The sequence below is a fragment of the Hypanus sabinus genome, chromosome 18, assembly GCF_030144855.1.
Source record: "Hypanus sabinus isolate sHypSab1 chromosome 18, sHypSab1.hap1, whole genome shotgun sequence".
NCBI lineage: Eukaryota > Metazoa > Chordata > Chondrichthyes > Myliobatiformes > Dasyatidae > Hypanus > Hypanus sabinus.
In genome coordinates, this window is record NC_082723.1 from 71920165 (window position 1) to 71945007 (window position 24843).

At 43.2% G+C, this 24843-nt stretch overlaps 1 protein-coding gene across 3 annotated transcripts in view; it reads left to right on the forward strand.

Annotated features, from left to right (window-relative positions):
* Positions 1-24843, forward strand: part of ankle2 (ankyrin repeat and LEM domain containing 2) — a 98943-nt gene that overhangs the window by 24883 nt on the left and 49217 nt on the right. For all 3 annotated transcript variants that reach the window (XM_059994640.1, XM_059994641.1, XM_059994642.1), the window contains exons 2-3: positions 3393-3898; positions 19952-20146. In XM_059994640.1, coding sequence (XP_059850623.1) covers positions 3403-3898; positions 19952-20146 — 691 coding nt within the window. In that variant the 5' untranslated portion in view covers positions 3393-3402. The remainder of the gene's footprint in view (positions 1-3392; positions 3899-19951; positions 20147-24843) is intronic.

Here is a 24843-nt window from a genome sequence, read left to right on the forward strand (position 1 = left end):
TGATGGTGTTTCACCTCTTTCCACTCACTCTATTATTTTCACTTTATTTTCAATGGTGATTGTTTTCCGTCAACGGAACAGAAACACTGCGGATTCAGCAGCTGCGGGCAGTAGGTCTGGAGCTCCCCCAGGTCCTAAAGTCCACCCGCACTGAGACAGGTTAAATAAGGGACTTGAGCATCAGCGTTTTTTGGTATCCGCAGGGGGTCCCGGAACCAAACCCCCGCGGATAAGGACTGTATTTATTGAGATGCAGCACAGAACAGGCCCTTTCAGCTCTTTGAGCCACACCGCCCAGCGGTCCATCAATTTAAGCCCAGCCTAATCACGGGACAATTTACAATGACCAATTAACCTACCAACGGGTATGTCTTTGACTTGGGAGGAAACCAGAGCATCCAGAGAAATCCCATGTGGTCATGGGAAGCAATGCACAATCTTACTTACAGAGGATGCTGGAATTGAACTCTGGACTCAGACGCCCCAAGCTGTATTAGCATTGTGCTAACCACTACACTACTGGGGGTTATTTTATACTATGCAAAAAAATTGGTAGTTTTATAGTTATGTGTTACTCCCTGTAACATGGCAGGCATTCAGGGCAGCAATGAAGGTTCTCCATCTCTGGTGCTATTTTGGGCTTCCTTCGTCATGTCAGTAGGTTCCTCTCAGTTTTCACTACTGTCAGTTATGCAAATCCCGGATGGAGACTCAGGAATACCATTGTACTCAGATGTAGAAGGATTCTTCATTGTTGTTTCCGTAACAATTTTGGTTGACCAGTCAAGGTTGTTAGCCCTGAGCTGATCCCTCAAACCTGGAGGACCTTCACTCTTTGTTTGGCCTCTACCCTTTGAACTGTTTGGCATGGGTGACCCTAACAAGAGCCAATGCATAAAGCCTTAACTCTAGCCAGTGTAGCTGTCTGGGGCACGTATGCCTCTGAACCACGACAAGGTTGTGGTTATTTTGGAGGAGTTTTACAATTACACTGTGATCAATCATTCCTATATGAGGGTGCAGACGTGTTTTGCTAGAATCCTGCCTGGAGTAGTATTCAAAGTTAATTTATTATCAAGGTATGTGTAGGTCACCATTTACAACCCAGAGATTCATGTTTCACAGGCATACTCAATAAATCCATAATAGAATCAATGAACAGCATCTTGGGCATTCAACAGGTGTGCAGAAGACACGGACTGTACAAATATAAAAAGAAAAATAAATTGATAAATTAATAAATATCGAGAACATGAGATGAAGAGTTCTTGAAAATAAATCCAGAGGTTAGAGAAATGAAGTTATCCCCTTTGGTTCGAGAGCCTGGTGTTTGAGGGTAATAACTTCCTGAACCAGATGGTGCGAGTCCTGAGGCTCCTGTATCTTTTTTCTGATGGCAGCAGCAAGAAGAGAATATGACTTGGATGGTGGGGGTCCCTGATGATGGATGCTGCTTTCCTGCCACAACACTTTGTGTAGATGTGTTCATTGGCATTGAGGGCTTTACCTGTGATAGAGTGGGCTGTATTCACTACTTTCTGTAGGATTTTCCATTCAATGGCATTGGTGTTTCCTTGCCAAAATGTGATGCAACAGGTCAATACGCTCTCTCAGTTTGTCAGAGTTTCAGATGTCTTCGCAAACTCCTGAGGAAGTGGAGGAGAGTGTGTTATGAGTGAGGTAGGACTTTTAACTTCGGAGCGAAGGAGGATGAGGTAAGAGGGATAGATGGAGTGGACAGCCAGAGAAGTTGTTCCAGGGTGGAAAGAGCTAATATGTGCATAATTTAAAGGTGGTTATAGGAACATTTATAGGGGAATGACAGAGTAAGTTTATTTAAACACAGACTGGTTGGCGCATGTATAGTGCTGCCAGGGATGTTGATAGAGACGACACGAGGAAATCTGCAGATGGTGGAAATTCAAACAACACACACAAAATGCTGGTGGAACACAGCAGGCCAGTCAGCATCTATAGGGAGAAGCACTGTAGAAGTTTCGGCCCGAGACCCTTCGTCAGGACTAACTGAAAGGAAAGATAGTAAGAGATTTGAAAGTAGAGGGGGGAGGGGGAAATGCGAAATGATAGGAGAAGACCGGAGGGGGTGGGATGAAGCTAAGAGCTGGAAAGGTGATTGGTGAAAGTGATACAGAGCTGGAGAAGGGAAAGGATCATGGGATGGGAGGCCTCGGGAGAAAGAAAGGGGGGGTGCACCAGAGGGAGATGGAGAACAAGCAGAGTGATGGACAGAGAGAGAGAAAAAAACTAACAACTAAGTATGTCAGGGATGGGGTAAGAAGAGGAGGAGGGGCATTAACGGAAGTTAGAGAAGTCAATGTTCACGCCATCAGGTTGGAGGCTACCCAGCCGGTATATAAGGTGTTGTTCCTCCAACCTGAATGTGGATTCATCTTGACAGTAGAGGAGGCCATGGATAGACACATCAGAATGGGAATGGGACGTGGAATTAAAATGTGTGGGGACTGGGAGATCTTGCTTTCTCTAATCCTGTTGAGTCGGCTGGTGTGGTATACTGCGTCTGGTGCTCCCGGTGTGGCCTTTTATATATTGGTGAGACCCGATGCAGACTGGGAGACCGTTTCACTGAACACCTACACTTGGTCCGCCAGAGAAAGCAGGATCTCCCAGTGGCTACACATTTTAATTCCATGTCCCATTTCCATTCTGATATTTCTATCCATGGCCTCCTCTACTGTCAAGATGAATCCACACTCAGGTTGGAGGAACAACACCTTATACACCGGCTGGGTAGCTCCCAACCTGATGGCATGAACATTGACTTCTCTAACTTCTGGTAATGCCCCCCTCCCCTTCTTACCCCATCCCTGACATACTTAGTTGTTCTTTTTTCTCTCTCTGCCCATCACCCTGCCTGTTCTCCATCTCCCTATGGTGCCCCCCCTCCGCCTTTCTCTCGAGGCCTCCCATCCCATGATCCTTTCCCTTCTCCAGCTCTGTATCACTTTCACCAATCACCTTTCCAGCTCTTAGCTTCATCCCACCCCCTCCAGTCTACTATCATTTCGCATTTCCCCCTCCCCCCACTACTTTCAAATCTCTTAGTATCTGTCCTTTCAGTTAGTCCTTCGAAGGGTCTCGGCCCGAAACGTCGACATTGCTTCTCCCTATAGATGCTGCTGGACCTGCTGTGTTCCACCAGCATTTTGTGTGTGTTGTTTGATAGAGACAAATAGGGATAGGCACATGGATGATAGAAAAAAGGAGGGTTATTTAGGAGGGAAGGGTTTGATTGATCTTGGAGTAGGTTAAAAGATCAGCACAACAAGGGCTTGTACTACATTCTATAAAATAAACCTGACATTATTAAATTTATTTGTTTAATGGGAGTTGCTTGTGTTTCTTTCCCTCAGGTAAAGCAGGATGGAAGCAATTTTGAGTAGACTGAGGCAACTTACCCCTGCTGAACTCAGGCAAGAAATTCTTGGAGCAGGGCTGAACTGTGGACCTATAACATCAACAACTCGTCTAATTTTTGAGAAGAAATTAGCTCAGGCTTTGCTGGAAAGCCTGGGAGGAGCAGTAGCAAACCAACCGCCTGAGCCGGCCAGCAGCTCAACAAAACCTGAAGAATACTCTGCTTTGTCAAGCAGTTCTGCTACTGGATCTGACGGCAGCTCCATAACGTGTTCGGAAACTGCCCATTCACCTGCCGATACCTGTACTGACAAAGATGACCATTTTGGATATGATGTAGGAGTGAACCCTCCAGATGAGTCACCATTGTCAGACTTGCCAGAGGCTGTAAATGTCAGTAGTTTACAGAACAACGTAGAACAGATTTCAGAAAGATCAGATGTTTCTGCTTCAGTTTATTATGGAGTTTGCCCAGTCTGGGATGACATCTTGTCCAGAAATGGTAAGTCTCTAACTATTTATTATATAAAATTTAATCACATCATATCTCACCTGATTCCTCAACACCATTACCTTTGGTCAAGAAAGCGCAGCAGTGTCTCCACTTTTGGAGGAGATTGAGGTATTTAACCAACTTCTGCAGGAGCAGTGTCAAGAGTGACCAGACCAGCTGCATCACCGTCTGGTATGGGAGTTGCAAGGCATCGAGACGATTGTGAGGACTGCTGAGAGGATCATCAGGGTCTTTCCTCCAGCCCATTAAAGATATTTATCAAGAGCACTGCCTGTGCAGAGCCATAAGCATTGTCAATGATCCCTCCTGGCTACCACCCAGGTCTTGTTAGACTGATTACTTTTAACTCATATATGCACCTTATTACTTGTTAATTTATTTGTGGTAATATTATTTTGTGTTGTGTGTGTGAGTTGTATGCACTGTGTTGTGCACCTTGGTCTGGAGAAACGTTTCGTTTGGTAGTATACATGTATATGGTTGAATGGCAATAAAGTTGCATTAGAACGTACAGTACAGCACAGTACCAGCCCTTCTGCCCACACTGTTGTGTCTACCCCTTAACCTACTGCAAGATCAAGCTAATGCAAGCATACCCAACCTGGGGTTCCCTCAGATAATGGTAAGAGTACATGCATAAAAAAAGGTTGGGAGCCCCTGATCTAACTGTTCCTTCCCACATAGCTCTCCAACTTTCTTTCATCCATGTGCCTAGACAAGAGTATCTTAAAAGTCCCTAATGAACTTAACACACACTGCAGATGCTGTGGTCAAATCAACACGTACAAACAAACTGGAGGAACTCAGCAGGTCGGGCAGCATCCGTTGAAATGAGCAGTCAGGACTGAAGAAGGAGGGGGGAGGGGCTCTATAAAGAAGGTGGGGGGAGGGTGGAAGGTGTCTGGTGAAAAACTAATCAAAGGAAAGATCAAGGGGAGGGGAAGCAGGGAGGGGTTAGGCAGGAGAGGTGAAGAAGGAATCTAAGGGGAAAGCACTATGGGTAGTAGAAGGAGGCAGAGTCATGAGAGGTGATAGGCAGCTAGAAGAGGAGACAGAGTGAAAGTGGGATGGGAGAAAGGAGAGGGAGGGAATTACCAGAAGTTGGAGAATTCGATGTTCATACCAAGGGGCTGGGGACTACCCAGAAAGTATATGAGGTGTTGCTCCTCCAACCTGAGTTTGGCCTCATCATGGCGGTAGAGGAGGCCATGTTTGGACATATCCAAATGGGAATGTGAAGCCTATCACCTCTCTCATGATTCTGCCTTCTTCTACTACTCATAGTGCTTTCCCCTTACATTCTTTCTTCACCTTTCCTGTCTATCCCCTCCCTGCTTCCCCTGCCCCACCCCTTGATCTTTCCTCTGATTGGTTTTTCACCAGACACCTTCCACCCTCCCCGCACCTTCTTTATGGGGCCCCCTGCCCCCTCCTCCTTCAGTCCTGACAAAGGGTCTCGGCCCGAAACGTTGACTGCTCGTTTCAGCGGATCCCTAATGAACCTGCCTGTACAAGCACCCCTGGCAGCACATTCCAAGCACTCATCACGCCCTGTAAAAACACCTACCTCTGTCATTGCCCCCCCCACCCCCCATACTTCCCTCCAGTCACCCTATATTAGCCGTTTCTACCTTGGGAAAGTGTCTCTGGCTGTCCACCCAATCTGTGACTCTTATCTTGTACACCTCAATCAGAATCAGGTTTAATATGACCTGCATTTTGTAGTTGTCTTTGCAACAGCAGTACACTGCAATACATAATGATAGGAAAAAAACTGAATGACAGTTTTTTTTATATATATATATATATATGTGTGTGTGTGTGTGTGTGTGTGTGTTCATAGGTTCAACGCCCATTTAGAAATCATATGACAAGGGGAAACTACACCCTCTCACCTTTAATGCATGCCCTCTGGCATTATGCATGCTCTCTGTCAGCTCTATCTATGCCACTCATAACAAATAAACCTCTATCAGAACCCCCTCAGCCTCGGGTGCTCCAGGGAAAACAACCAGAGTTTATTCAGCCTCTCATCCCCTCTAAACCAGGCAACACCCTGGTGAACCTCTTCTGCACCCTCTCCAAAGCCTCAACATCCTTCCTATAGTGGGGTGACCAGAACTGTGTGCAATAACATATGGATCTGTGTTCAAGTTCCAGTCATGATAATAGGAAAGAGATTTCTCAATGGAACTGTTATCACTAGCCTGTCATTGTGGCAATTATGATTATCAGTTCCAGCCATTCTGAAGCAGATTGATAAGTAAATCCTGTACAGTGATGAACTTTTAACATATCAGCATTCAAAGTAAATTTATTAACAAAGTACATATCTGTCATTGTATGCTACCTTGAGATTAATTTTCTTGCAGGCATGCAGTTCAAGTTTAATTGTCATTCAACCATACATGAATACCCCTAAATATAGCCAAATAAGACAGCATTACTCAGGGCCAAGGTGTAAAACACAGTAGCATATACAAGATAGCAGGCACAAGTATGATATTAGTAAAATATAGCTATGCAAAATAATAGTCCAGATGCTAAGGCCACAAACGCCACAGAAATCTGCAGTCAACCACAGTACAGCTTGTGTTCTGCTGAGTGAATGCTTGGAGGAGGGGGTGAAGGGCACCGGACAGCAACAACTGCAGCCTGGGAGCCGTGCCACACTGCCTCCGGTGGGCTCCACCTCTTCTCCCCGGGGGCTGTCAACAGGTGATACTGCTGCTTGAGGCTCTGAGTCCATGAATGCTGCAGAAATTTGTTTTCACAATAATACCAAGAAATACAATAGAATGAATGAAAAACTACACAAAACTGACAAACAACCAATGTGAAAAAGACAAACTGTGCAAATAATAAATATTCCTCAGAACATGAGTTGTAGAGTCCTTGAGAGTTAGTCTGTAGTTTGTCGAATCAGTTTAGTGATGAGGTGAGTGAAGTTACCCACCTGATTCAGGAGCCTGATGGTTGAGTGGTGATAGCTGTTCCTGAACCTGGTGGTGTGGGACCTAAGGCTGATGGTGGCAGCGAGAAGAGAGCATGGCCTGACGATGGATGTTGCTTTCTTGTGGCAACACTCCTTGTATGTGTGCTCAATAGTGGGGAGGGCTTTTCCTGTGATGGACTGGGCTGTATTCACCACTTTTTATAAGCTTGAACTTTGGTGTTTCTGTCAGTGAATGTGGTGTTGAGAGGATGAACACATCAGCGAGGATCTCACATGGTCCGTACACACCAGCTGTGTGGTGAAAAAAGCACAACACTACCTCTTTCACCTCAGATAGTTGAAGAAGTTTGGTATGGCCCAAATCTTAAGAACTTTCTATAGGGGCACAATTGAGAGGGCCCTGACTGGCTGCATCACTGCCTGGTATGGGAACTGTACTTCACTCGATCACATGACTCTACAGAGAGTGGTGCGGACAGCCCAGCGCATTTGTAGATGTGAACTTCCCACTATTTGGAATATTTACAAAGACAGGTGTGTAAAAGGCCCAAAGGATCATTGGGGACCCAAGTCACAAACTGTTCCAGCTGCTACCATCCGGGAAACAGTACTGCAGCATAAAAGCCGGACCAACGGGCTCCAGGACAGCTTCTTCCACCAGGCCATCAGACTGATTAATTCATGCTGATACAATTGTATTTCTATGCTATATTGACTCTCCTGATGTACATATTATAAGTTACTATAAATTGCATATTTAGACAGATGTGACAAAGATTTTTACTCCTTAAGTATATAGACAATAGGTGCAGAAGTAGACCATTCAGCCCTTTGAGCCTGCACCGCCATTTTGGGATCATGGCTGATCATCTACTATCAATACCCGGTTCCTGCCTTGTCCCCATATCCCTTGATTCCCATATCCATGAGATACCTATTTAGCTCCTTCTTGAAAGCATCCAGAGAATTGGCCTCCACTACCTTCCGAGGCAGTGCATTCCAGACCCCCACAACTCTCTGGGAGAAGAAGTTTTTCCTTAACTCTGTCCTAAATGACCTACCCCTTATTCTCAAACCATGCCCTCTGGTACTGGACTCTCCCAGCATCTGGAACATATTTCCTGCCTCTATCTTGTCCAATCCCTTAATAATCTTATATGTTTCAATCAGATCTCCTCTCAATCTCCTTAATTCCAGCGTGTACAAGCCCAGTCTCTCTAACTTCTCTGCGTAAGACAGTCCAGACATCCCAGGTATTAACCTCGTGAATCTACGCTGCACTTCCTCTGCAGCCAGGATGTCCTTCCTTAACCCTGGAGACCAAAACTGTACACAATACTCCAGGTGTGGTCTCACCAGGGCTCTGTACAAATGCAAGAGGATTTCCTTGCTCTTGTACTCAATTCCCTTTGTAATAAAGGCCAACATTCCATTAGCCTTCTTCATTGCCTGCTGCACTTGCTCATTCACCTTCAGTGACTGATGAACAAGGACTCCTAGATCTCTTTGTATTTCTCCCTTACCTAACTCTACACCATTCAGATAATAATCTGCCTTCCTGTTCTTACTCCCAAAGTGGATAACCTCACACTTATTCACATTAAACGTCATCTGCCAAGTATCTGCCCACTCACCCAGCCTATCCAAGTCACCCTGAATTCTCCTAACATCCTCATCACGTGTCACACTGCCACCCAGCTTAGTATCATCAGCAAACTTGCTGATGTTATTCTCAATGCCTTCATCTAAATCGTTGACGTAAATTGTAAACAGCTGTGGTCCCAATACCGAGCCCTGTGGCACCCCACTAGTCACCACCTGCCATTCCGAGAGACACCCATTCACCACTACCCTTTGCTTTCTATCTGCCAACCAGTTTTCTATCCATGTCAATGCCTTCCCCCCGATGCCCTGAGCTTTGATTTTACCCACCAATCTTCTATGTGGGACCTTATCAAATGCCTTCTGAAAATCGAGGTACACTACATCCACTGGATCTTCCCCCATCTAACTTCCTGGTTACATCCTCGAAAAACTCCAACAGGTTAGTCAAGCATGATTTACCCTTGGTAAATCCATGCTGGCTCGTCCCAATCCTATCACTGCTATCTAGATATGCCACTATTTCATCCTTAATAATGGACTCTAGCATCTTCCCCACCACCGGTGTCAGGCTGACAGTCAATAGTTCTCTGTTTTCTCCCTCCCTCCTTTCTTAAAAAGTGGGATAACATTAGCCATTCTCCAATCCTCAGGAACTGATCCTGAATCTAAGGAACATTGGAAAATGATTACCAATGCATCCACAATTTCCAGGGCCACCTCCTTTAGTACTCTAGGATGCAGACCATCTGGGGGGGATTTGTCAGCCTTCAGTCCCATCAGTCTTCTCATCACCGTTTCCTTCCTAATGTCAATCTGTTTCATTTCCTCTGTTACCCTATGTCCTTGGCCCATCCATACATTTGGGAGATTGTTTGTGTCTTCCTTAGTGAATACAGATCTAAAGTACATTAAATTCTTCTGCCATTTCTCTGTTTCCCATAATAATTTCACCCAATTCATTCTTCAAGGGCCCAACATTGTTCTTAACTATCTTCTTTCTCTTCACATACCTAAAAAAGCTTTTGCTATCTTCCTTTATATTCCTGGCTAGTTTGCATTCGTACCTCATTTTTTCTCCCTGTATTGCCTTTTTAGTTAAGTTCTATTGTTTCTTAAAAACTTCCCAATCATCTGTCCTCCCACTCACTTTAGCTCTGTCATACTTCCTTTTTTTTAATGCTATGCAATCTCTGACTTCCTTTGTCAACCACTGTGGCCCCTTTCCCCCCTTTGAATCCTTCCTTCTCTGGGGGATGAACTGATTTTGCACCTTGTGCATTATTCCCAAGAATACTTGCCATTGCTGTTCTACTGTCTTTTCTGCTAGGCTATCCGTCCAGTGAACTTTGGCCAGCTCTTCCCTCATGGCTCCATAGTTTCCCCTGTTCATCTGCAACACTGACACCTCCGAGCTGCCCTTATCCTTCTCAAATTGCAGATAAAAAGGATTACTTATATGAAGGATATAAGTAAGTAATCAATTCAATTCAATGCAACCAATCAGGTATTTAATTTATTAAGATAATGCTTCATCACCTTAATATTTCTAGCTTGCCAAAATCTAATTACTTGAGGACAGCAAAGTATATTCTAGAAATTTGACTATTAAATTTGAGCACTGACATCTAATAGAGGGAAGTAAACACCAGTTTACTGACTTAAAAAAAAGAGAAAAGCTTGAAAGATGGGGAATGACAAGCAGATATTTCAACAAAAAAATTAAATGTGACAAAGATGAATTTCACTAATTGCCAAGTATTTGGGTGATAGAGGCAGATACATTGGGGACAGCTCATGGATGAAAGAAAAATGAAGGGCTATGTGTGAAGGAAGGTTTACATTGATCTAGGAATAGATTTAAAAAGTCAGCACAACATCGTGGGCCAAATGGGCTGTACTGTGTTGTAGAGTTCTATGATTTTTGATTTGAAGGACATTGTACTCTTAATCTGAAGATGTGCTTTTGCTCACTGATCTGAAGGAGTTGAAAGATGCCACAAAGATGGACTGGGGTGCTTGTTCTGTGATATAAAGGACTTTAAAACAGTGTTTTCTTCTGTATTAAAAATAAATGGTATCTAGGGAGCAAATGGTATCTAGGGAAATGGAATAGGGTTGATAATCAGTAGCTGTCTCACTTAATGACAGATCTGGCTATTAGTGCCGAAAAATTTACTCTGCTGAGTTTAAAGGTTCCTATCATCACTTTCTTAGGAAATACAATTAAATAAAAATTAAAATTAGCACTTACTTGTTACGTGCCATATCATTTGATGTGGGTAATCATTGATCTTTCCATGGCCATGATTATCTCTTGGCAAATTTTTCTACAGAAGTTGTTTGACATTGTCTTCTTCTGGGCAGTGTCTTTACAAGACAGGTGACCCCAGGCATTATCAATATCTTTCAGAGATTGTTTGCTTGGTGTCAGTGGTCACATAACCAGTACTTATGATATGCACTGGCTGCTCAAATGACCATCCACCACCTGCTCCCATGGCTTCACGTGACCCTGATTAGGGGTGGGTGGCTAAGCAAATGCTACACCTTGTCCAAGGGTGACCTGCAGGCTGGTGGAGTGAAAGAGTGCCTTACAGCTCCTTTGGTAGAAATGTATCTCCAACCCACCACCCAAAAGTTAGCATACCTTTTAAAATGAGGCCATTGAAATATTTATTTTACCTGAAGTCTGAATTGGAAGGTAAACCAAACTGCTTACGTTGCCTGATTTCTCAATCAGTTTGAGCTGATGAATGGCCATCCAGTCTATCCCATAATACAGGGTTTGCAGGGCTTCTCTGCTTTATCACATCTTTATGTCCTTGTTTCATTTTCACTCCTTCCCCCTCTTGGTTTGTTAAGCTAGATTACTGTTTAATTAATAATGCTGCCTGTTCTTCTTTAAAGCTATAAGGTAAATGTTAATATACAAACCCCATTTCCAGAAAAGTTGGGATATTTTCCAAAATGCAATAAAAACAAAAATCTGTGATATGTTAATTCAAGTGAACCTTTATTTAACTGACAAAAGTACAAAGAAAAGATTTTCGATAGTTTTACTGACCAACTTAATTGTATTTTGTAAATATACACAAATTTAGAATTTGATGGCTGCAACACACTCAACAAAAGTTGGGACAGAGGCAAGTTTACCATTGTGTTACATCACCTTTTTAATAAAACTTTTTAATCGTTTTGGAACTGAGGATACTAATTGTAGTAGATTTGCAATTGGAAATTTTGTCCATTCTTGCTTGATCTAAGACTTCAGCTGCTCAACAATCTGTGGTCTCCGTTGTCTGATTCTGCTCTTCATGATGCGCCATACATTTTCATTAGGAGGTAGATCTGGACTGGCAGCAGGCCAGTCAAGCACATGCACTCTGTGTCTACAAAGCCATGCTGCTGTAGCCATGCAGAATGTGGTCTGGCATTGTCCTGCTGAAATAAGCATGGATGTCCCGGGAAGAGACGTTGCCTTGATGGCAACATATGTCTCTCTAAAATCCTAATATACGCCTCAGAATCAATGGTACCTTCACATACATGCAACTCACCCATGCCATGGGCACTGATGCACCCCCATACCATCACAGATGCTGGCTTTTGCACCTTTTGCTGATAACAATCAGGATAGTTATTTTCATCTTTGGCACGGAGAACTCGACACCCGTTTTTTCCGAAAACTAGCTGAAATGTGGACTCATCTGATCACAGCACACAGTTCTACAGTCTTTTGGTTCATCTGAGATGAGCTCGGGCCCAGAGAACTCACCGGCATTTCTGCATAGAGTTGATGTATGGCTTCCTCCTTGCGTAATACAGTTTCTAGTTGCATTTCTGGATGCAGCGACGGGCTGTGTTAAGTGACAATGGTTTTCCGAAGTACTCCCAAGCCCAGGTGGCTATAATTGTCACAGTAGCATGACGGTTTCTTAGGCAGTGCTGCCTGAGGGCTCGAAGATCACACGCATTCAACAGTGGTTTCTGACCTTACCCTTTACGCACTGAGATGTCTCTGAATTCTCTGAATCTTTTCACAATATTATGTACTGTAGATGTTGAAAGACCTAAATTCTCTGCAATCTTGCGTTGGGAAATGTTCCTTTTGAACTGACTAACAATTCTCTCACAAATTTTGGCACAAAGGGGTGAGCCACAACCCATCCTTGCTCGCAAAGACTGAGCCTTTGATGGATGCTACTTTTATACCCAGTCATGATACCTCACCTGCTACCAATTAGCCTGCTTAATGTGGAGTCTTCCAAACCGGTGTTACTTGAATATTCTGTGCACTTTTCAATCTTATTTTAACTCTGTCCCAACTTTTGTTGAGTGTGTTGCAGCCATCAAATTCTAAATTTGTGTATATTTACAAAATACAATTAAGTTGGTCAGTAAAACTATTGAAAATCTTTTCTTTGTACTTTTGTCAGTTAAATAAAGGTTCACGTGAATTAACATATCACAGACTTTTGTTTTTATTGCATTTTGGAAAATATCCCAACTTTTCTGGAAATGGGATTTTTACTATTTGTAAGGAAGGTCATCACAGATAGTGATTTGGTGATTGCTCAGGGACAAGGGGGGGGAGAGAGAGAAAATTAATGATATTTTGGTTTGTTCTGGGTAGTTATTATCACCACATACAAGACAGTGGATCTTAAACATTAGTGGGTAGTGGGGTATTTGTACAAAGTGTGGATGTTTTTCAGAATCCGCATCAGGTTTAATATCACCAGGATATTGTTGTTATGTGGCGGCAGCAGTACATTGCACAACATAATAAAAACTGAATGACAGTAAGTTTGTGTGTATGTATATGTGAATATGTGTGTGTATGTATATATGTATGTGTATGAATATATATGTGTGTCTGTGTGTATATGTATGTATGTGTATATGTGTAAGGGGGTATGTGTGTGTGTGTGTGTGTATATAAAGTAAGTAGTGCAAAAAAAAGTGAAGTAGTGTTTATGGGTTGAATGTCCATTCAGAATTGGGTGGCAGAGAGGCAGATATCCTGAATGCTGGGGAGCCGACTGACTACAACTTTCTGCAGCTTATATTTGATCTTGTGCAGTGCTCTCCCCAACCCCCCATACCAGACAGAGGTGCAGCCAGTTACAGTGCTTCTTTCCATGACAGATCTGTAGAAATATGTAGAAATTTGGTGGCATACAAAATCTCAAATTCTTAATGAAATGTATCTGCTGTCATACCTTCGTTGTAACTGCGTCGATATGTTGGGCCCAGGTTTGAAGGTTTGATCCTTAGAGATATTGACAACCAGGAACTTGAAATTGCTCACTTTCTACACTTTAAATCCCTTTGTGAAAACAGGTGTGTTTTCCCTTGTCCTACCCTTTCTGAAGTCTATAATCAACTCTTCGGTCTTACTGACATTGAGTACAAGGTTGTTGCTGTAACACCACTCAACTAGTTGATATAGTTTGCTCTTGATGCCTTCTCATCACCATCTGAACCATTACTAGTTAAGTTTGCTCATATTAAGTCAGATTTATGCTGATTGTTCTCCAGAGCCATCAGATAGTTGACTGAAAACTATGATGATTATCACGATTTGTATACTCATTTATGTCTTGTTTTCAGTTTGGAGTTTCTGGGAAAGGTGCAGTTCATAATGCCACCTTGCTGCATGAAGAGTCACCAGAGTGATGCTGGTGAAAATGAAGCAGAATCTTTATTCGACAAAATGGAACACAGCAGGGAGATCAAGGACTATTCTATATTCACAATGTATCTACAATGCCCCTTTGAAATATGCATAACTTTCACACCTCATTCGCATTTTTAATTCGGAGCAAGAAGGCTGTGAGTGGAATGGCTAAGGATTTCCGGAGCGAAGGGAGTTATTTTACTACTAAGGTTAAAGAGAGGCGAGACTGTGCAGGCGCGTGACGTCAGCCAGTGGAGCGTGAAAGGTTTAAAAAGAAAGCAGGCATATTCAGCGGACAGCGGAGTGATAGGGCTTTGGCTCAACTGGCTTAGGCGGTTATGGGACAAGGCAAGGTAGGAAGTATGTGTGTTTTCTGTGCTCAGTGTCAGATGTGAGGAGTCTTGGAGTCTCCCAGCCTCCCAGATGGCCATATCTATACCAGATGTGTCGAGCTGCAGCTCCTGAGGGACTGAGTTAGGGAACTGGAGATGCAGCTCGATGACCTTTGCCTAGTCAGGGAGAGCGAGGAAGTGATAGAGAGGAGTTACAGGCAGGTGGTCACACCAGGGCCACGGGAGACGGACAAGTGGGTCACAGTCAGGAGGGGGAAGGTACTAGACAGTACTCCTGTGGCTGTACCCCTTGACAATAAGTACTCCAGTTTGAGTACTGTTGGGGGGGTGGGGGACAGCCTACCTGGGGGAAGCGGCAGTGGCCATGCCTCCAGCACAGAGTCTGGCCCTGTGGCTCAGAAGGGTAGGGAAGGGAAGAGGAAGGCAGTAGTGGTACGGGACTCTATAGTTAGGGGGTCAAACAGGCAATTCTGTGGACGCAGGAAAGAAACTCAGATGGTAGTTTGCCTCTCAGGTGCCAGGGTCCGGGATGTTTCAGATCGCGTCCAAGATATCCTGCGGTGGGAGGGAGAACAGCCAGAGGTCGTGGTACATATTGGTACCAATAACATAGATAGGAAAAGGGAAGAGGTCCTGAAAACAGACTACAGGAAGTTAGGAAGGAAGTTGAGAAGCAGGACCACAAAGGCAGTAATCTCGGGATTACTGTCTGTGCCACGCAACAGTGAGAATAGGAATAGGATAAGGTGGAGGATAAATGGATGACTGAGGGATTTGAAAGGGGGGGCAGGGATTCCGATTTCTGGATCATTGGGACCTCTTTTGGGGCAGGTGTGACCTATACAAAAAGGACGGGTTGCACTTGAATCCCAGGGGGACCAATATCCTGGCAGGGAGGTTTGCTAAGGCTACTGGGGAGAGTTTAAACTAGAATTGTTGGGGGGGTGGGAATAGAACTGAAGAGGCTGGGGAAGAGGAGATTAGCTCACAAATAGAGAAAGCTTGTAGACAGTGTAAGCGGGAGGATAGATAGGTGATAGAGAAAGCACGCGCTCAGACTGAAGGCTTGAGATGTGTCTATTTTAACGCAAGGAGTGTTGTGAACAAAGTGGATGAGCTTAGAGCGTGGATCAGTACTTAGAGATATGATGTGATGGCTATTACAGACACTTGGATGGCTCAGGGACAGGATTGGTTACTTCAAGTTCTGGGTTTTAGATATTTCAGAAAGGACAGGGAGGGAGGCAAAAGAGGTGGGGGCATGGCACTATTGATCAGAGATAGCGTCACGGCTGCAGAAAAGGTGGACGCCATGGAGGGATTGTTTATGGAGTCTCTGTGGGTGGAGGTTAGGAACAGGAAAGGATCAATTACTTTACTGGGTGTTTTTTATAGGCCGCCTAATAGCAACAGGGATATCGAGGAGCAGATAGGGAAACAGATCCTGGAAAGGTGTAATAATAACAGAGTTGTCATGATGAGAGATATTAATTTCCTAAATATTGTTTGGCATCTTCCTAGAGCAAGGGGTTTAGATGGGGTGGAGTTTGTTAGGTGTCTTCAGGAAGATTTCTTGACACAGTATTTAGATAAGCCTACAAGAGGAGAGGCTGTACTTGATTTGGTATTGGGAAATGAACCTGGTCAGGTGACTTCTCTCAGTGGGAGAGTATTTTGGAGATAGTGATCATAATTCTATCTCCTTTACAATAGCTTTGGAGAGAGATAGGAACAGACAAGTTAGTAAAGTGTTTAATTGGAGTAAGGGGAGTTATGAGGCTATCAGGCAGGAAATTGGAGGCTTAAATTGGAAACACGTGTTCTCAAGGAAAAGTACGGAAGAAATGTGGCAGATATTCAGGGGATATTTCTGTGGAGTTCTGTATAGGTACGTTCCAATGAGACAGGGAAGTTATGGCAGGGTACAGTAGTGTACAAAGGCTGTAATAAATCTAGTCAAGAAGAAAAGAAAAGCTTACAAAAGGTTCAGAGAGCTAGGTAATGTTGGAGATCTAGAAAATTATAAGGCTAATAGGAAGGAGCTTAAGAAGGAAATTAAGAGAGCCAGAAAGGGCCATGAGAAGGCCTTGGTGAGCAGAATTAAGGAAAACTCCAAAGGCATTCTACAAATATGTGAAGAGCAAGAGGATAAGATGTGAAAGACTAGAACCTATCAAATGTGACAGTGGGAAAGTGTGTATGAAACCGGAGGAAATGGCAGAGGTACTTAATGACTAGTTTACTTCAGTATTCACTATAGAAAAGGATCTTAGTGATTGTAATGATGACTTGCAGCAGACTGAAAAGCTTGAGTATGTAGATATTAAGAAAGAGGATGTGCTGGAGCTTTTGGAAAGTATTAAGTTGGATAAGTCGCGGGGACCAGACAAAATGTACCCCAGGCTACTGTGGGAGGCAAAGGAGGAGATTGCTGAGCCTCTAGGAATGATCTTTGCATCATCAATGGAGATGGGAGAAGCTCCGGAGGATTGGAGGGTTGCAGATGTTGTTCCATTATTCAAGAAAGTGAGTAGCGATAGCCCAGGAAATTACAGACCACTGCGTCTTACCTCAGTGGTTGGTAAGTTGATGGAGAAGATTCTGAGAGGCAGGATTTATGAACATTTGGAGGTATAATATGATCAGGAGTAGCCAGCATGGCTTTGTCAAGGGCAGGTCGTGTCTTACGAGCCTGATTGAATTTTTTGAGGATGTGACTAAACACATTGATGAAGGTAGAGCAGTAGATGTAGCGTATATGGATTTCAGCAAGGCATTTGATAAGGTACCCCATGCAAGGCTTACTGAGAAAGTAAGGAGGCATGGGATCCAATGGGACATTGCTTTGTGGATCCAGAACTGGCTTGCCCACAGAAGGCAGAGTGGTTGTAGACCGGTCATATTCTGCATGGAGGTCGGTCACCAGTGGAGTGCCTTAGGGATCTGTTCTGGGACCCTTACCCTTTGTGATTTTACTCTTTACTCTTCCACCCTCACCTGGATGAGGAAATGGAGGGATGTGTCAGTAAATTTGCTGATGACACAAAGGTTGGAGGTGTTGTGGATAATGTGGAGGGCTGTTGGAGGTTACAGCAGGACATTGATAGGATGCAAAACTGGGCTGAGAAGTGGCAGATGGAGTTCAGCTCAGATAAGTGTGAAGTGGTTCATTCCGGTAGGTCATATATAATGGCAGAATATAGTATTAATGGTAAGACTTCTGGCAGTGTGGAGGATCAGAGGGATCTTGGGGTCTGAGTCCATAGGACGCTCAAAGCAGCTGCACAGGTTGACTCTGGTTAAGAGGGCGTATGGTGTATTGGCCTTCATCAATCGTGGGATTGAGTTTAAGAGCTGAGAGGTAATGTTACAGCTAAATATACTGTGCTCACTTCTGGTTGCCTACCTATAGGAAGGACATGGAAACTAGAAAGGGTGCAGAGGAGATTTACAAGGATATTGCCTGGATTGGGGAGCATGCCTTATGAGAATAGGTTGAGTGAACTTGGCCTTTTCTCCTTGGAGTGATGGAGGATAAGAGATGACCTGATAGAGGTGTACAAGATGATGAGAGGCATTGATCATGTGGATAGTCAGAGGCTTTCTCCCAGGGCTGAAATGGTTGCCACAAGAGGACACAGGTTTAAGGTGCTGGGGAGTAAGTACAGAGGAGATATCGGGTAAGTTTTTTACTCAGAGAGTGGTGAGTGTGTGGAATGGGCTGCCGGCAACAGTGGTGGAGGCGGATACAATATGGTCTTTTAAGAGGCTTTTAGCTAGGTGCATGGAGCTTAGTAAAATAGAGGGCTCTTGGTAAGCCTGGTAATTTCTAACTCTGGCGGCCCTTTCTTTCTGGATTTCAGCTTCTCTGGCGGCCCTTTCTTTCTGGATTTCGGCTTCTCTGGCGGCCCTTTCTTTCTGGATTTCGACTTCTCTGGTGGCCTGTTTCATTTTCAAAACTGCTTCTTGTTTGGCGTAATGCAGTCGCACCTTGGCAGCTTCTGCCTTGGCTCTTGCCTGTGTGGACTTACTTGATGTCGTTCTACTGCCCTTGTCGCTGGGCGCCATCGACTTGATCCCGGATCGAGCTGACATTGCAGCACTTGGAACACCTGATAATGCCCGGGTGGGCTTACTTGATGTCGGTTTACTGCCCCTGTCGCTGGGCGGCGTCGACTTGATGCTGGATTGAGCTGACATTGCAGCACTTGAAACACCTGATAATGCCGCTTTTTCACTGTAACGTTCTCCTTCGCGTGTAACGATAACGTCGAATTTAACGTCGAGATAAACCACAGTCAATGAAACCAGATCGCAGTAAGATTAACCATTTACTGTTCACTCTTCACATTAACATATGGTGAAAACTGTTGATAAAACAATACAAGATTGATACAGTATTTGTTCCTTCCTTAATATCACATTTCAAGTGTAAATACTTGCAAAGGTGACTATAACTACATTACACTAAGGTGCAGTATACAGGGAGAGTTTACCTGCTCCATTGACTACTTTAAATACACTTCCATGCAAACTATCCGCAACTCTTTAACTAACGAAAGCATAAACATTATCTACCGTCGTTACTTCTAACAGGATCGGCATTAACATCTTAGTTCAATATATCGATTATCTATTAACTTACAGCGTTCCTCTCACTGTGATTTCTCATGCCTGCAAAACTACTTCTGCTCAGGTGAGCCTCGTGGAAAGCCCCCACCCTCGCGCTAATTTCAAACCGGTGTTTTCCCACAAGACGCGGCGAAACCGGATGTGACGTCATCGCATGCCGATATATTTTACATGCAATGAATATATTTTAAACACTTCTAATTCTAACTAGAAAATACTATTGAATGAATTACTAAGGGAAAATATTATAAACTAAATAACTGTCGTAAAGACAGCACAGTAGGTGCATGGAGCTTAGTAAAATAGAGGGCTCTTGGTAAGCCTGGTAATTTCTAAGGTAGGGATGTGTTCGGCACAACTTTGTGGGCCGAAGGGCCTGTATCGTGCTGTAGGTTTTCTGAGTTTCTATACATCCATGTTACAGGCACACCAGTGAATTTTACATCAGCATTGTCTTGTCTTCCAATTAACTGCGGTTCACAACTTTGAGGAACCTATTGTTCAGAGCTACAGTTTAAATATAATCGATGTCCATGTTCAGATCTGAAGATCAGTGACTGAAGTTGTTTGTCCTAACTCCAAAAATGCCCAGACACACCTTCATGCATAGTAGTGTTAACATGTAAACTTTAGATTTTAGCTTTGTGCACGTACTATTTTGCAATCCTAAAATGGAAAATGTTTTCCTGATCCAGTATTCTCACCTGGATAACGATAACAATGAATTCAGAGAGACAGAGCTGTTATGGTTGTTGTCTGCTCAACATGCTGCTTAGCCATCACTTCTATTGCTTTCTATTCTTCTCCCCAAATAGATAAAGTGCATGTATACTTGGATAAAAAAGAAGCTCTCCAAGCTGTAAAAATGATGAAAGGATCACGGTTCAAAGCTTTTACCAACAAGGAAGAGGCTGAGAAGTTTGCCAAAGGTATCTGTGACTACTATCCTTCACCGACCAAATCCTCTGCCTGTGTAGCGCCACTGAAAGGCAGTGTGATCTACAACAGAGGTAAATTTTTTTCATCATCTTTAACAAGAAGTTCTGGAATTTGGAGTTTTTATGCCTGTGACTTCATGAATTTTGCCTCTGCTTTTACATAATGGCGTTTGGTGTTTATCATTCTGATTATCAAAAAAAGTGTTATTTAAGACAATTCGTTCCACTGGACTGACATTCATAAACAGATTTCTGAGATCAGGAAGTGAATATAGTTTAGATAATAGATTGGGTGGATTATTCTTTAAACTTTTGAAAATCAAAAGGACTACAGATGCTGGAAATCTGAAATAAAAGTAGATGATGCTGGAAACACTTAGATTAAGCAGCATCTGTGCAAAGTCAAATACTGTTAGTACTCAGAACCAAGATCCACCTGACAAAGGGTGTTCTATCTGTTTCTCTTTCCTTAAATCACAAGTTTCTGATTAGTTTTGAGCAGATTTTTATTAATTGGGTGTTTAAATAAATGTTTTGAATATGAGTTAATGGTTCATTTAATATCAGGGAATGGATACAGTATATAATCTGAAATTCTTACTCTTCACAGACATCCATGAAACAGAGAGGGAAAAAACCTGAAGAATGAATGACAAAAAAACATTAGAACCCCACAGCCCCCTCTTCTCCTCCCATACACAAGCAAGTGCAAAACCCTCCCCACCCCCCCTTGCTCCAGCAAAGGCATTATCCCCCCACCTCCCACCATGCAAGCAATAGCAAAACCCCCTCAGAGACTGTTGATCAATTCCATCAAAAACTACTGACCAACAAACACATCGACAGCTTAGACAGGCTGTCTCACTCCCGCCACAGTGAGAGAGGAGGCCAGCAGCTTGCTGTTTCATTGTTATGATCTGCAGTATTGCCTATTCAAGTTCTCTGTTTCATAAATTGGCATGATATTTTATTTAGAATATTATTAATAGATGCATATCCTGTTTTTATAGATTGCAGAAGTATAATATTGTTTATTTTTTATTTTCTACACCTGCTGAGTTTCTCGTATTTTTTTTTGTGATTTGTGTGAGGGATGTAAGAATATGAATGTGGGGTACAGCCTATCTGCAGTGACCTTGCCATCAAAATAGATCTCATGGCAATATTGATCTTAACTTTGAGATTAAGACCAGCTACAACAGCTGGAAAGCCAGGAGAGGGGAAAGCCTTTGGAAATTAGAGAAAGAGTTGTATTTCATTGCCCGTTTTCTGTTTGGTTAATGATTATTACCCACCTCCCCAGTTTAGCTTTTGAATTTTAGATGTCAGTACTGCCTGTGGGGAAGCAAAGAAAAACTTGTTTGTAAATCACAAACATGAGAAACTCTGCAGATGCTGGAAATCTAGAACAACACACACAAAATGCTGAAGGAACTCAGGCAGCATCTATAGAAATGAATAAACAATTGACATTTCAGACTGAGGCCATCTTGGTCTGAAACTTCGACTGTTTACTTTTTCTATAGATGCTGCTGACCTGCCGAGTTCCTCAGCATTTTATGTGAAAACTTTTTTGTGCCATTTGCATCCTCTTACGTACTGCACTCCTGTAGTCTGATCTTTGATTGAAGTAGCCTAAAGAACTAACTGATAAAAGATTTTTTTTAAACCCAAAGATTATGTATTGGCCAATTCTAACCAAATCAAATTGCTTCTGCTGGTCACCCCCACACATTTTGTTATTCCTGTATGATAACACCCTCAGCTCCAATAATGATTGTTCCAAATGACAAAGCTATGTGTTTGATTTTTTATTAGCAATTAGCAAACATGCAATCTTGAAGCAATGAAACTTCAGTGTACCCAAGTGTAAGCTAAATTAATTGAGCAGTCGACAAAAGATACATCAGTCGGCTCCCAACTGCATGCTGCACAGAACAAAGCACAAACAGATGACTTATTCCCTTCGCTTTTACAAAGCCCCCTCCACTCATTTGACTAGTTATTATAATAAATGTGCACCACAAAATGCAATGCAAATAGAGAACAGATCTATGGCTCCTAAAGATTATAAACGTAAGGATATAGAGTAAAGTAATTAAAAACAAATTAACTATTGTATCATATCCATATTTACTCTGCATTTTCAGAGAAATTTTGCAACCTCAGGGTAAAATTATGGAAGTACACTAACAAGAGGAAGTCAGCAGATGTAACACACACAAGATGCTATAGGAACTCAGTAGGTCAGGTGACCTACACGGAAAAGAGGGAACAGTTAAGGTTTCAAGTTGAGACCCTTCTTCAGGACTGAGAGGAAAGGGTGAAGACACCAGAGTAAAAAGCTGGGGAGAGGGGAAGGAGGCTGGCCGGAAGGTATTAGGTGAAGCCATGGTGGGTGGGAAAGGTCAAAGGCCAGAGAAGAAAGAATCTGATAAGAGAGGAGAGTGGTCCATAGGAGAAAGGGAAGGAGGAGGGGACCCAGCGGAAAATAATAGGCAAGTGAGAAGAAGTAAAAGGTCAGATGAGGAATGGGAGGGGAATTTTGTTCACTGGCGGGAGAAATCAATATTCATACCATCAGGTTGGAGGCTACCCAGACGGAATATAGGATGTTGCTCCTCCACTCTGAAAGTGGCCTCATTTTGGCTCAAGAGGAGGCCGTGGATCGACATGTTGGAATGGGAATAGGAATTAAAATGTTTGGCCACCAGGAAGTCCCGCTTGTGGCAGATGGTGTGGAGGTGCTCGATGAAGCAGTCCACGAATACACAATTACCTTCGTAATGCAACCTGATAATGTGTTTGCTTCCATTTATAGGAAAATATTTCTGTTCCCAGAGAGGAAAGTTCATTAACTGAATGCCAGGCAGAATTGCTGATATTCTTAACTTCTGCCACCTCCAATGGGATCCCACTACCAAACACATTTTTCCCTCCCCCACCTTTCTGCTTTTCGCAGGGATCGCTCCCTACGTGACTCCTTTGTCCACTCGTCCCCCCCATCCCTTCCCACCGATCTCCCTCCTGGCACTTATCCTTGTAAACAGAACAAGTGCTACACTTGCCCTTACACTTCCCTCACCACCATTCAGGGCCCCAGACAGTCCTTCCAGGTGTGGTGACATTTCACCTGAGAGTCGGCTGGTGTGGTATACTGCGTCTGGTGCTCCCGGTGTGGCCTTTTATATATTGGTGAGACCCAACGCAGACTGGGAGACCATTTCGCTGAACACCTACGCTCAGTTCGCCAGAAAAAGCAGGATCTCCCAGTGGCCACACATTTTAATTCCACATCCCATTCCCATTCTGATATATCTATCCATGGCCTCCTCTATTGTCAAAATGAATCCAAACTCAGGTTGGAGGAACAACACTTTATATACCGGCTGGGTAGCCTCCAACCTGATGGCATGAACATTGACTTCTCTAACTTACATTAATGCCCCTCCTCCCCTTCTTACCCCATCCCTGACATATTTAGTTGTTTGACTATTTTCCATCTCCCTCTGGTGCTCCTTCCCCCTTTCTTTCTCCTGAGGCCTCCCATCCCATGATCCTTTCCCTTCTCCAGCTCTGTATCACTTTTGCCAATCACCTTTCCAGCTCTTAGCTTCATCCCACCCCCTCCGGTCTTCTCCTATCATTTCGCATTTCCCCCTCCCCCCACTACTTTCAAATCTCTTACTATCTTCCCTTTCGGTTAGTCCTGACGTAGGGTCTCGGCCTGAAACGTCGACAGTGCTTCTCCCTATAGATGCTGCCTGGCCTGTTGTGTTCTACCAGCATTTTGTGTGTGTGTTGTTGTTTGAATTTCCAGCATCTGCAGATTTCCTCGTGATTGTTCTTATTTTCCCTTTTCTTTTTCACACAATTTGTTGTTTGTGTCTGCTGCTTAGGGAATGTTCCCTGTAACAATTTTCTTTCCCCATAAAGTAGGTTTTCCACAGAGAATAATGGCCGCCTTGCCATTACTCTGCTATTTGCAATCATCACTATACTGTTTCCAAACATTCCCCTGAAAGAACATTCTTTGCTCTGTCTTGTATTGCAAGGTTTTCTCTTCCTGAGACTCTACCATGTTTATTTATTTATTGAAATACACAGAGTAGGACCATCCAGCCCTTCGAGCCAAGCCTCCCAGTAATCCCCTGATTTAATCCTAGCCTAATTACGGGACAATTTACAGAGAGAACATTCAAACTCCTTACAGGCAGTGGCATGAATCGAACCTGGGTCATCTGTGCTGTAAAGAGTTCTGCTATGACTACACTACCTGCCACCCTGAAAATAATAAACATTTCAGCAGAGTACTATTCCATAAAATTATAAAAAATATGCAGCATGCTACAACATTTGGCTTTAACATTTCATGTGTATATTTGTGTTTCCTACCTTCTCTAAATTTGCCAATCCCCTTAATACTCATATATCTTACCTTACATCCCTTCAAATTCAGTTATACAGTTTGACTTTAATGTTCGTCTGTGATATTGAGTTGCATCTCCTCAGCAAAGTTCAAAGTGAGTTTATTATCAATGTACATATATGTCATCATGTACAACTCTGAGGTTTGTTTTCTTGTGTGCATAGTCAGTCCAATAACCACAATAGAATCAAGGAAAGGCTGCATGCAACAGGCGTGCAAAAGATAGCAAATTGTGTAATTACTAAGAAACAGAACAATTAATAAGCAATAAGTATCGGGAGCATGAGATGAAGAGTCCTTGAAGTTAATCCATAGATTGTGGGAACATTTGAATGGTGGA